General features: G+C 46.3%; 2 protein-coding genes across 21 annotated transcripts in view; one reads left to right on the top strand and one right to left on the bottom strand.

The window, feature by feature from the left end:
• ZNF12 (zinc finger protein 12) overlaps positions 1-13,118 on the top strand; it is a 91,202-nt gene that overhangs the window by 42,081 nt on the left and 36,003 nt on the right. The window lies entirely within an intron of this gene.
• Positions 5,800-8,579, bottom strand: LOC125961462 (speedy protein E4A-like). The gene is made up of 3 exons (XM_049699478.1): positions 8,123-8,579; positions 7,859-7,963; positions 5,800-6,021 (listed from the first exon to the last, which is right to left on the bottom strand). The coding sequence occupies exons 1-3, from the start codon at positions 8,303-8,305 to the stop codon at positions 5,896-5,898; spliced, it is 414 nt and encodes a 137-aa protein (XP_049555435.1). The 5' UTR covers positions 8,306-8,579; the 3' UTR covers positions 5,800-5,895.

Genomic DNA, 13,118 nt, shown 5'->3' with positions numbered 1-13,118 from the left:
GTTGTTGTTTTGTTGTTGTTTATGGTTTCCTTTCCTGTGGAAAAGCTTTTAAGTTTCATTCGGTCCCATTTGTTTATTTTTGTTTTCATTTCCATTTTTCTAAGAGGTGGGTCAAAAAGGATCTTGTTGTGATTTATGTCATAGAGTGTTCTGCCTATGTTTTCCCCTAGGAGTTTGATAGTGTCTGGCCTTTCATTTAGGTCTTTAATCCATTTTGAGTTTATTTTTGTGTTATGGTGTTAGGTAGTGTTCTCATTTCATTCTTTTACAGGTAGCTGTCCAGTTTTCCCAGCCCCACTTATTGAAGAGGCTGTCTTTTCTCCATTGTATATTCTTGCCTCCTTCATCAAAGATAAGGTGACCATATGTGCGTGGTTTATCTCTGGGCTTTCTATCCTGTTATACTGATCTATATTTCTCTTCCCTAAAGTATATTTCAATAAACGTATGTACATTGTTTTTTTAGACACAAGGCTATCGCACACTTAACAGACTACAGTATAGTGTAAACATAAGTTTTTCATGCCACGGGTACACCAGAGAATTCATGTGACTCGCTTTATGGCGGTATTCGCTTCATTGCAGTGTTCTGGAACCGAAGCTGCAGTGTCTCTGAGCTGGGCCCGTATACCCAGAAGTGGGATTGCTGGATCATATGGAAATTTTATTTAAAAGATTTTGAGAAAACTCCGTACTGTTTTCCACAGTGCCTGCACGATGTTACATTCCTGCCTACAATATGCAAGGGTTACGATTTCTCTACAACCTTGACAACTCTTATCTTTAAAAAAAAAAAAAAAAAAATTGTGGGCATTCTAACAGATGTGAGGTAATATCTCATTATGATTTTGATTTGCATTTCCCGGATGATTAGTGACGTTGAGCACCTTTTCATGTACCTGTTGCTGTGTTAAGTCTTTCTAACACACACACACACACACACACACACACGCAAAGGGATAGAAGGAATGTTTTGGAAGTGAAGAGTATCTTACCGTGATGGTGGTGGTGGTATCACAGGTGTGTGCATATGTCCAGACTCATCAAGTTATACAAATTAAACATGGGCTGGATTTTGTATATCAATTACACGTAAAAAAATCTGTAAAAGCCCAGCAACAAGTGGTGTGTTTCATTAGCCAGTGATGCCCAGGTACGTCTTTTCTCCTCTCCCAGGGGTGAACCCAAGCTGCCATTGAACTTGGAGCACTTTCTGTTTCTTTAGTTTCCCCTTGTATTACTTTTGTGTTTCTGCGTTGTTTTCAGATTACAGCTGAGTGGTTCCCCATTTGGAGCAGCAGGGATTCTGAGTTTGGCTCTGTCGTTTGAAGACTTTTGATGGTCTCTCCAAAGGGATTAAGTTTCTACAGAACTAATCTCAGTTAGGTGAGAGGTAACAGAGGATCTGGTTTGTTAGTCTTTTCTGTTTGTCTACTTGGACAAGCTCAAATCAATTGAGAATCTCTTGCCCAATGGGAGGAGAACTGCTCTTTAACATCTAGACTGGTGAGTGTTTATTCCTGACTCATGTCTAAGACTTGAGAACTGAAGGTAAAAGTTCCATTCTCTGTGTCTGTGTGTCTGTAATTCAGAAAGGTCTTTACCTCTGACAGTGTGAGTATGTAATGTTTTCCTACTTCTGGATCTATTAAAGTACATTGTAGAGTCTCTTAAATTAAAGGGTTTCTGTCCTGATTGGCCTACAAAGATACAAATGTGCTTATAAAAATTATATATCCCTAAAATTCTCAGAGAGAAAGGAATGAGAACTTCTCATACGTTAAATGTGCTAGAAAAGTATTCTTGTAGAAATCAAGTCAGGGAATTCCCTGGCCATCCAGTGGTAGGACTCGGTGCTTTCTCTGCCAGGATCCGGGTTCCGTCCCTGGTCAGGGAACTAAGATCCAGCAAGCCTCTGTGTGCAGCCAAAACTCAACTCAGAAATGGAAAGACTTCAAGCTTACATAATTTAGGTAAATCTTTGACAAATGAAGCTAGTTTAATATTTTTGGTTTAATAAATATTTATACCTATCTTAATTATCGGTATTAGGCATACATTTAAAAAAATCTACTTGGGAGTGTTCTTCCTAAATTTATATAGGTGTGCCCATCAAATAAGCTAACGTTACTTCTACTTAGTATTTAAGGCTATGAAAAATGTGAATTTGTGTTTAAGCGCATTTAATTATTATTCCAACAAACTTTCTTTCAACAATAACTGTGTTTTGTACTGTGTTAGCTTGTCGATAAATTCCAAGATCTTTAGTTTACGTAAAGCCTTGAACTGATATTAAATTGTGTTACTAACTGGATAATCGTTGGATACCGAGGTCATTTCTAAGCAAGACAGAAACCCGAAACATTGATTACTAAGCATAATCTCAAGTTCTATGCTCTTGCTGCATATTTTTATTTGTTACCTAGAGGCTATGTCTGTGGGTGTGTTAATGAATGTGTTTGTCTCTACCACTTGGAGAAGTCGTGTAAGGGATGTTTGTGGCTATGTAAAGTTGTGCTATGTGTGTTCGTGAGCTCTCCTAGCCTAAAATGCTGACGTGTGATGGGCAGTTGTCAATTATTCACTGCTAGTTTTCTTTGTGAAATGGAAGTAACTTTGGTTCAAAGTTATCATTAATATAATATGAATGAGACTTGACCAATAGTAATGTTATCGGCTGGAACAGAACTCAGGTTCAGCTGCTCATCGCTCAGAAGTCAATGTTCCAGAGACAAAGGTTGGTGGAGGAAGAAAGATGCTTTATTCAGGAAGCTGGCCACCTGGGAAGATGGCGGACTAGTGTCCCCAAAACCATCTCCCAGTTGCCAATTAGAGGGAAAACGGGTTGATAGGGAAAAGATGGGAAGTCTCTGGGCTGTGTCGGTGGGGGCTACATGCAGAGTAGCACAGTCAGCTCTGACCATCATCTTGAAATTGGTCCTGCAGTGGTGTGGTCGGTGTCATGTTGATTGTTTCAGGCACAGTTAATCTTCAACTCCAGTGTTGGTTTGTTCCCATTTCCTTGAGGCCAGTTCCTGGAATTGTGTAAGCCATTGGTTCAGGTCTGCTCAAGGTGGAGCAGCTTACGTCATAGCTCCAGTCTGGTGATCATACAGTTAGCTTTCTCCTCTTGGAGTGGTTTTACTATCTGCTGAACAAGTTAGGAGTGTGTCTCTGACACTGTTACTTATGTCCTTCGGGAGGAACCAAAGATTCTGTGAGTGCTGTTGTCCTAATCATGAACTGCTTGAACCTGTCCTTTTGTGACTCAGGGGAGGCCTGGGAGACTGCAGCTGTTTTACAAACAAGAGGCAGGGGACATGGAAGGGCCCTGCAGGGTCCTGCTTGGTTCCAGCAGCCGAGAGGTGCAACTTTGTATGCAAGATAATGAGATGTAGTTTTGTTTATTAACAGGAACAAAACTAGTTTGGTCCTAAAGTGAAATGACTGATTGTTCCAGCACCAGAAAGAGGATAGTGAAGGACACAACCTCAGTGAATATAGAAAGTTGCAGGAGATGGGTGGAAAGGGAATTTCATTTGTCTGAGCCGAAGGCGGCTCAGTTTTGATGTTTATTCCAGAGGTTTTCAAAAAAGAGCTTCTGGTTCTCTGAGTATCAAATATTATATTGATGCAGAGCTGGAGTTTGGTTTTCTCTCTGTAAAATGGTAACTGTTTCTAGTGGAGTGTTGGTCTCTTTAATAAGTGGTTGGAAAGTTGTTCTCTAAATCTGCGTAAACAGCAGAGCTTCTGTGTCTCACTGGAAGAGCTTTCTGCCCCTAGTTCTGAATTCATCTGGCCTTATTATGTTTTGAAAATAAATGCACAGGGACTTCCCTGGCGGTGCAGTGGTTAAGAATCCGCCTGCCAGTGCAGGGCACACGGGTTCGAGCCCTGGTCCGGGAAGATCCCACATGCTTTTAGAAACTAGAGCACGGAGAGAGTAAGGTCATACGAAATTTGAGACGCTAAATATTGTCATAGTTTAAGCAGTGTGAAGATTGTTGGAAGAAATTATTTGTCATTCATTCAAGCCATAAACATTTGATGAATACTTGCAAAAAATAGAAAATAAAGAAACCTCTAGAGGCCGCGAGCCACAACTACTGGAACCCACGTGCCTAGAGCCCATGCTCCGCAACAAGAGAAGCCACCGTATTGAGAAGCTGATGTACCACAACGAAGAGTCGTCCCCGATCACGCCAACTAGAGAAAGCCCACGTGCAACAACAAAGACCCAACGCAGACAAAAATAAATAAATAAATTGAAAAATGTATTTTTTAAAAAAAAAGAAAGTAAATGCACAACAAAATTTCTGCATTTCTGAGAAAGTTAAGCTTCCTTAAAACTGTGTTTCTTTTGGTCTGTTTGTTTTTGTTTTTTTTAAGTGTACTGTCAGGAATTCCCTGGCATTTCAGGGGTTAAGACTCTGCGCTTCCACTAGTAGAGGCCTGTTTTTGATCCCTGGTCAGAGAAGTAAGATCCTGCAAGCTGCGTGGCGTGGCCAGAAAAACAGCAAAGACAAAATAATCATACTTTAGCCGTTCAACACAGTCAGGGACCTTTAGTTCCTCCTCAAGGGCTATCGGGTAATATTCTGAGCCATGTCCTTGGAACTGCTTGGCGGAGACTGAAACCCCCAGCAGGTGGAACAAGTTAACTGCATGCTGCCCACAAGCACGTAGACCCCAGACCAGTTGGAACCAGAAGGCTGATGATGTTGGGTCCCCGTGACCTCACCACCAACCAATCAGAAGCATGTCCGTGAGCTGATCACGCACCCTGTAACCCTCTCTTCAACATGTAGCCCCTTTCTCTTGTCCCTGTATAGTCCTCAAGCAAAACCTCAGGAGGGGAGAGTTGGTTCATCGGGACATGAGCCCATCATCTCCCCTGGACTGCCGGCTTCCTCAATAAAGCTATCTTTCCTTTTACCCAACACTTGTCTCTCAGTATTGGAGTCCTGAATGATGCAAGATGTGCCTCATCTTCTGTAGTTTTCTCTACGTGAAAAATAATTCAGGATTATTTTTCAGAGTTAAGAAATGTGGTTGGATAATCACAACACCATTAAGCAACACCTCGTTGGACAGCAAAGAGGCGAAGCCGACTGGTAATGACCACACACGTCATGACTGTGGGAAGACTTTCATCTTTATTGTATTTCCCAAAAGCTGCATTGCTCGGTGCTCTTTAATAATCTAAAATAACGTACAAACATGTTGAGACAAGTTAAAAAATTGCGACTGAATTCCCACAATTCAATAATGAGAACTAAAAAAATAAAATTTATGCTTACAAGATGTGGGAGGAAATACCCACCTAGCTGTAAGTAGAATGGGAATATTATGTAATATATAAAGTGTATATTATGTAATAGATACAAATAAAAATCTCTCTTGAAAATGTGAGTAAAACTGTATATATGTGTAAATATACAACAGCTGTAATACTCATCAGAAAAGTTTGTAGGAACAAGGTGTTTCAAGATGAAGACTATTTCAAAATAAATATTTAAAACTATTTAAAATAAATATATAAATATAAAAATACAATAATTTTACAGGTGACATTTTCAAAATAAGCCTGTGAAAGTTAAGTCATCAGTCACGACCCTATGGCTCTCATTATATATTTTAAACTTTTTCACTCCTATTCTGAGCCCCTACACTCCACCTTCAAATGCTTCTAGACCGGGGCAAACAAGTGTATAAAAAATGGGACCTCCAATGGGACCTCAGGGGAGATTTGAATGAAATGATCTGAAAATTGGGGTGGTGACTTCCAAAAGGATGGCATCTGAGAAAACCCTGTTTTCTTATTGTCCTGCCACAGACTCCTAGAAGCATGCCCCGCTCCTAGGAGTATGATATGAAGACTCTTCTCAGCTCATTCTAGAAGTTGCTGGGTTCTTCGCGATTCTCTGCACAAGAGGCTTTCTCCCTTCCTTCCTCACAGCTGTCATCACTGTCTGGAGTGCCCTCGTGTTGAACATCCTCATCTCTCCTGGGCTCTGTGATCTGGAAGTAAGAGAAAGAGCGAGGATGTCAGATTGCAAAGGGGCAGCTGTGCAGCTATAAAGGTTTTCCCATGCTTAGTCAATTCTAAGCAGAACTGAGACTCCTTTATGATTGCAGTTTTATCTCAAATTCTCCATTCTGAACCCCAGTCCTGAGCCATTCATTGTTTTCAAGTGTGATTCTTGGACTCTGGTGACCCTGACTCCAAAAACTACTGAATACACCTAAGGTCAGGCCCAGTAATCTGCTTTATAGCGAAGACCCCAGGTGATTGTGCGCAGGGAGCTGGCATTTGGAGAAATGCTGCTTTAGTCTCAACTCACCTTGGTCCTCTGGCACCACTTCAGTTCTGAACTTGGCACCACACTATAGACGTGACTGACAAGTCAGCGTCGTGGACCAGGAGACCTGATGCCGGATGCCTAACCCTGACGCTAACCCTGCATCCTAATGTCTATTTTATTATTAATTTTTCATTTATTTGCTTATTTCCTTTATTTTATTTTTGGCTGCATTGGGTCTTCGTTGCTGCACGTGGGCTCTCTGTAGTTGTGGTGAGCGAGGAGTACTCTCCGTTGCTTCTCATGACGTTGGCTTCTCTTGTTGCGGAGCATGGGCTCTCGGCGCACAGGCTGAGTAGTTGTGGCTTGCGGGCTGTAGAATGCAGGCTCAGTAGTTGTGGCTCGTGGGCTCTAGAGCTCAGGTGCAGTAGTTGTGGCGCACGGGCTTAGTTGCTCCGCGGCATGTGGGGTCTTCCCGGACCAGAGCTTGAACCCGTGTGCCCTGCGTTGGCAGGCGGATTCTTAACCACTCTGCCAGGATTAGGATTTTAAAAATCCTAATTGTTAAATAATACTCAGTCCTAAACTTGGTTAGTGTTACGGGCTGAATGTTTGTGTCCCCCAAAATTCTTATGTTGAAATCTTAAAATCTTAACCGCTAAGGTGCTGGTATTAGGAGGTGGGGTCTTTGGGAGGTTATTAGGTCATGGGGTAGAGCCCTCATGAATGAGATTATTGGCCTTGTAGAAGAGACTGTGGAGTGTTGTTTATCAGCCACGCAGTCTGTAGTAGGTAGGGCAGGTCGAATGGACTAAGACAGCTAGTTTACAAGATTTAAGCCAAATGCTTGCTCAGTCCTCTGCCCACATCTAGAACTCTAATGTGTCAATTGTAATAAGCCATGCTGAAGATGGCATTCCTTAACCTTCACTCATTGTGATAAACCCCCTTGACCGTCAACTTGAGGGGGAAAAGGTGAATTGTCCAAGAGGAATCATTGGTCCAGAAGTGGTGAGTCAGGGGAAATAAAGAGTCCCAGGTCATCTGGCCATAAGCAGTTTGAAAGTAAATTTGGATGAAAGTAAAGCCAGTCATAATTCATCTTTTCTTATTGAACGTGTGGGCTGTTGTATGTAATATCTGTTTGTAGACATTTACTTTGTTGTAGGTAAATGCTAGAACCCATATCCCTGAGGGATGTAAGGCCAAAAATGAATGAAAAAGAGAAACTGGAAACACAGTATATGGAAGAAAATCACCATCTCGTCAAAGCTGTTACTTGGACCCAGTTGCTTTGGGTGAAATGACTTCAGTGAGAGCCATGCGTCTGGGACAAACTGGTTTCCCCGAGGTCTGGCGCCCACGGGCCCCGCGGTGCTGGTGTGTGTGTGTGGCTGTCAGTCCGTGGCTGGGCGCTGAGTCGGCGTGTGGCTGTGTGCCCGGCTGGCCCCCTTCACAGCGTGAGAGGTGATGTGGGTCCAGCAGTGGGATCCCTCCGATTTCCTCAGTAGACAACACGTCATTCCGCCCTCACCTTTGCACGTACGCAGACCTACCTTTGCGCAGGCCGATGACTTGAGGCCTGCGTGCTCCTGGGGCCCCTGGGGCAAGAGGGTGCGATCTCTTCCCCACACCCAGAGCTCTGGATCAAAAGCCTGGATCTGGAAAGAAAAACAGCCCCTGGCAATGAGGATGCCGCTGCTTCCGGTTGCCCGGCCTCCGCTTCTTTCTCGTCCATCCCCAAGTCCCAAACCGAGTTCCCCCTGATCCCCCCTCCTCTCCGGCCCTCCCTCTCCCCGAGACCGCCACAGCCCACCCACCTGCTCGCACTCTTCCCGAGTGACCCTCGTCTTCCAGCCCATGGAACGGATGAACTGGGAACGCAGTTTGTGGAACAAGGGACGCTGGGAGCGGTTCTTTCCATAGAGGAACGAAAAGATGGCTTGTTTGGGGGCCTGGTTGTCCTCTTCCATGTCGCTGGCCACATAGCTGGGGAAAGACATCAGGTCGCTGTCATCAGGACAGGAAGGGCCTCCGCTTGAGATCAGCTTCCCAGGAAAGAGGCAGGCTGAACATCCTCCCACGACACACCCAGCCCTGCCCGGCGTCACCGTCACCGTCACCGAGAGCCGCCCAGTCTTCAAGGAGGCACTGCCAGGCAGGACCTTCGGAAGGGTGCCTCTCACACCTTGAGGATGAGGACAAAATCCAAACCCCCTGTTCCCTTCAACTTGTTTTATGTGCACACACCTCTCTCCCTATGTTGTAGGTACAGGTACAGTTCCTGAGGGCAGGAGCTGATCTGATCTGTTTCTGCATTCATCCCTCTCCTACCAAATGACACATTTAGGGCTTGGTTCATATTGATGCATGAATTCAACAGCCTTTTGTGAATCTCTGTTCCCATCACCTCATATTCCGCGGCATGTAGGGTGTACTTTATAAGGTTTCATTAGATCAATGAATGAATGAATGAACGAATGAACATTTAATCTCAGAGCCAAATGCAATACTGATTACCTCGAAGACTCACAATAACGAACATTTGCAAAATGAAAAGAATTGTGCTGAGCGTTTTGGGAATGCATTGACATTTTGACAAGACCTGCTTTCCACATTGTGTCCAGTCTGATGGGACTGGGGAAGGGGAAGGGGGGAGATAAGAAATGACTATAAGGCAAAGCATCACATTATAATACGATTTTAACTCAGGTGCCTCCGGGATGCAGAAGTTAGGGAGATCAGGCATCGTGAAGGTTTTGGTGTTTGAACCCACTTTAAGGATAGGGTCATTTTCTTCAGATAAATGTGTGGGAAAGATACTTGGACAGAAAGCCCAATAGAAAGTTAGAGGGCAGGGTATTTGGAAGGAACGGTGGAACACAGGCATAAAGTGTCAGGACAGTGTGATGGAGATTGCAGAGAGAGTTGAATTCCAACCCAGAACTCTGGCCTTGAATTGGCACGGCATTAGCCGATGAAATTGTGTGACGCGGTCAGACCTGTGTTTTGGGAGGATATTCAGGCAAATAGAGCCGACTGGCTTGGGAGACTTGGAAGAAACGTCAGTGGGGAGCATTTTACACCAGATCCGCGCTATGTGATAAGGGCCCCCCGATTGTGGCATTTGTCGTGGGAACGCAGAAACGGAAGATAATCACACTTGGTGCTGATGTGGGAAGACCCGAGACTGGAAAATCAGAACCGGAAACGTCTCAAGTCTGTTTACTCGGGGGCAGGATGGTGTCAGTTCTTTCTTCCTCTCCTCTTAGGAAGGTTTTGTGTTTTGCTTTGTTTCGTTCAGTGTTTTAATTGACATTAGGGTAGTTTGTTTTGACAACGAATGGTATAAAAAACATAACTTTGTTTGAAAAAGAAACCACTGTACCGTAATCCTGTCATTTTCACACCAGAGTAAACAGTACAAAGGGGTTTAAAAAAATAGATGAAAGGTCAGTGCCCCCCGTCTCTCTCTCTGCCCTCCCAGGGTGTTGAATATTGATGGCGGGGATGGAGCAAGGTACTCACAGAGCTATGAAGAAATGGATTCTCTGAAATTGCCAGGAGAAGAGCCCGGCCCGGCTAAAATAAGCTATCACCATCGACAGGAGATACTGATGGAAAGAGGGAAAAGAACGTAGGAGAGAGGTCACCTCCTGGAAGAGGAGAAAGAGTGGGAGGGAGAAGGGAGCAGGGGACGAGGAATGGGTGGTGCCACTTGGAGAGGAGACCCCCCGTGTTGGGTGAGCCTGATTATTGGGTCAAGGGGAGAGACCAGAAGGTCAGAGTTGGCGACACTCCAAGGATGGGAGGCTGTGGGTTTGAGGGCGTGGACTTAGGGCCACTGGCACTGGATTGTGTCTGATGACCCGGAGCCAAGGCGAGTCCCCAGGAGCTGAGAGGAGAGGGGACTTCGGCAGCAACCAGCAAAGGGGCACACGTGGGGCTCAGATCCCAGAGGGGCCCTCGGGGCCCCTGGAGGGAAGTGTTGACAAGGCATCAGGTTGGGAGGGGAGTGGAAACGTGGGTGTAGGAAGCACCCCGTGCGCCCACCCAGGACAGGCGCTGGAGCTGGAATCCATCTCAGCGGGTGGTTTACCTTGTCAGATACTTCCAGCCTTTTGTCCCAGGCAAGGAATTTCTTAACGACGGGATCCTCTGTGAAAAGAGGGCAGATGTTGCCAGTGGGTACAGGGCTGTCGTGGGAGCCTTGCAGAGCCAAGAGGGAGAACCGCGCGCCCCCCCCCCCCGGGAAATGCCAAGTTGTGGCCCAGGGTGAAGCTGACGGGAAGAGGGGATTGAAGACCATTCACTGTGGGAGGAAAGGGGGTGACTCCCCTTCTAGGGGGGCCGAGTGACAGGGAGTGATGCCCCTACATCGTGCATTCACGTATCACTGCAGAGGGCATCGAGTTACTCTCAGCCAGTTTCTCAATTGACAGTCTCGTTGGGGCGAGGATGGACTGTCAACCCCCCCGCCCGCCCCACACCAGTAAGATTCAAAAGGCCAGTACGAGCTAGAGTCTCAGGGGTACAGTTGAAACCCAACAAACCTAACCCTGTATCATTTCTGAATGTAACCTCATCCTGCATCATTTACGTGTCCCCTGTATCCTTTGTCCGTAGACAGTCCGCCAGGGACGGAGAGCGCACCAACTAGCAGGGAATTGTTTTCCACTGGAAAAGTGTAGTCTTGGGAAGATTTGTTTCTTTGTTATTCAAGTATATAGCATTGGAGGGTGCTGGGCGAGGGGGCGGGTCCTTACCGAGCATCCTGTTGAAGACCTCGTGGTGCTCAGGCAGCACTGAAGACACCCGCTGTCGCTTCAGCTTCATCTTGAGCCCAATCAGCCACTCCACGACCCAGGTGTCCTGGGCCTCAGCGGCCGGGTCGCCCTCCACCTCCGCTCTGAACGCCACTGACCTCTTCCTCTTACCGCCGGGGCGCTGAGGCGGGGAGGTGCAACCGGCCCAGGAGGCTGACGAAGGAGAAGAGACTACAGTATGACGCTCTCGTCTTGGGAATTCAGCCACTGGTGACCACCCAACCCCACCCCGACTCTGCCTCCCCCCTGAAGCACCCCCGTGCTTTCCAGTCTCACAGACCGCTGACGTTGCCCCAAGTCATCTTTCCATCTTTCTCTGTCCATATCTACTGATCCCTCCCTGACTCCTTTTGTCATTTTTCCAGCTTCCTGTCCTCGAAACTCTTTCTCATGGTAGATAATTTCTCTCACCAGGAAAAAAAAAAAGAACCCTCCCCTTGTTTCCTCTCTTCCCTTCTGTCATCCTTGGATCTCATCTCCTAACCCTCTTTCTTGCTCCCCAGGCGTTCCGTGTCCCCAGCTCCTGTGCTCTCCTCCCTCAATCCCTAGCTTTCCGAATGTCTCCTTTCTTTCATAGGCATCTTTTGCAGGGGCTCTTTCCCGACCTCTGTACCCATTCTTCCTTACCGGTCAAGCCTCTGCAATTCCTTCTCGTGCCAGCTCCTTCACCTGACGGTCCTGGGATTTCTTCATAGACAGTCACCTCCAGGGGGTACCCTGAGGAGCTGGGCTGGCAGGTCTCGTCCTCAGCCTGGGAACTCGGTGGACGATTGTCCATGATGTCTCCCAAACTCTTCCCTTCCTCGAAGCCTAGACTCTGCTTTGTCCCAACTCTTGTTCTGGACTTGGGCTAAACACGAGTGGTCGTCCCTTCTCCAAGCTGCAGGGCAACTGGCAGAGGAGAGAAGCTCTGGCGAGATGCTATTGTCTACTACTGTTGCCGAGCACCACGGAGTCTGGTCCTTCCAATCAGGAAGGTCGGAAGCCTCTGATGTCATCATCCGTCATTCCAACCTGGCAAGCAGTTTGAAGGAAATCACAAGTAACTGTCAGACCTATGTGTGCACTTGTCCCAGAGATCAGGGGTAAATGGTATCTCCTGCCACTGACCCAACCTCTACCCATCCTCCAAAACCCCCCTCAAGGTGTCCAGACCCCGCTTTACTGCTTCCCAGCAGGTGCGCTGTCCTCTCCCTGCTGGACTCTCCCCCTCCCTCCCATTCCTTTTCCACGGGCTGGTAGGAGAGTGGGGAGAGGGACAAGGAGACTTAGGGGAAGCAGCAACTGTTCAGCCTTATAAGAGTGAGATAAGTATGTAAAAAAATATTCCAGGTACATTGACTCACTGGATTAAAAAGTTACGTTAAAACATGGAATTCTGCAAAGCTCTTCTGCTCAGTGTTTACTGGCACTGTGTTCAGAATTCTGTAGTGGGGGAGCACACGTCCGCTACCCTCAGGCACCTTTGAGTCCAAGAGGCATTTTGAGAAGCTAAAATCATACAGAACTACACGTGCTCACGCACCCTTCAACGGGTGTCTACAGACAGACACACAGACACACACAAAAAGGGCACCTTTGGATTTCACAAAGTCCATGGATTGTCCAGAGCCTGCCCCTCGATTCCAATTAAGAAGTTCTCGTCTACTTATCAGAATTTTGAGAATGTAGTATCACTGTTGTCCCAGAGATTTCACTACCTGAATAAAAATGTCACATGTAGAAAAGCCTAAATGGGAAAATCTCCAGTTCAAGACAGGTTATTTTTCTATGAGGGGAGGAAGTACACGGTAGCCGAGATGCAGAGAAGAAAATAGCCAACTCGGGATCATGCAGTGTCACTGGAAGCTTCTTCTGAACTTCCCAACTCATGCTTCCACTCCTCGCCTGGGGGTCTGCGTCTTCCTCTTCCTTCCTCCCTCCCTCCCTCCCTCCCTCCCTCCTCCCTTCGCTGTCTTTTTATTGTGATAAAATTTGCATCACATGAAAT

Source organism: Orcinus orca, chromosome 16, assembly GCF_937001465.1.
Source record: "Orcinus orca chromosome 16, mOrcOrc1.1, whole genome shotgun sequence".
Lineage (NCBI taxonomy): Eukaryota > Metazoa > Chordata > Mammalia > Artiodactyla > Delphinidae > Orcinus > Orcinus orca.
The sequence above is the reverse complement of the archived record's forward strand: the minus strand, read 5'-3'. Positions and strand labels throughout refer to the sequence as shown.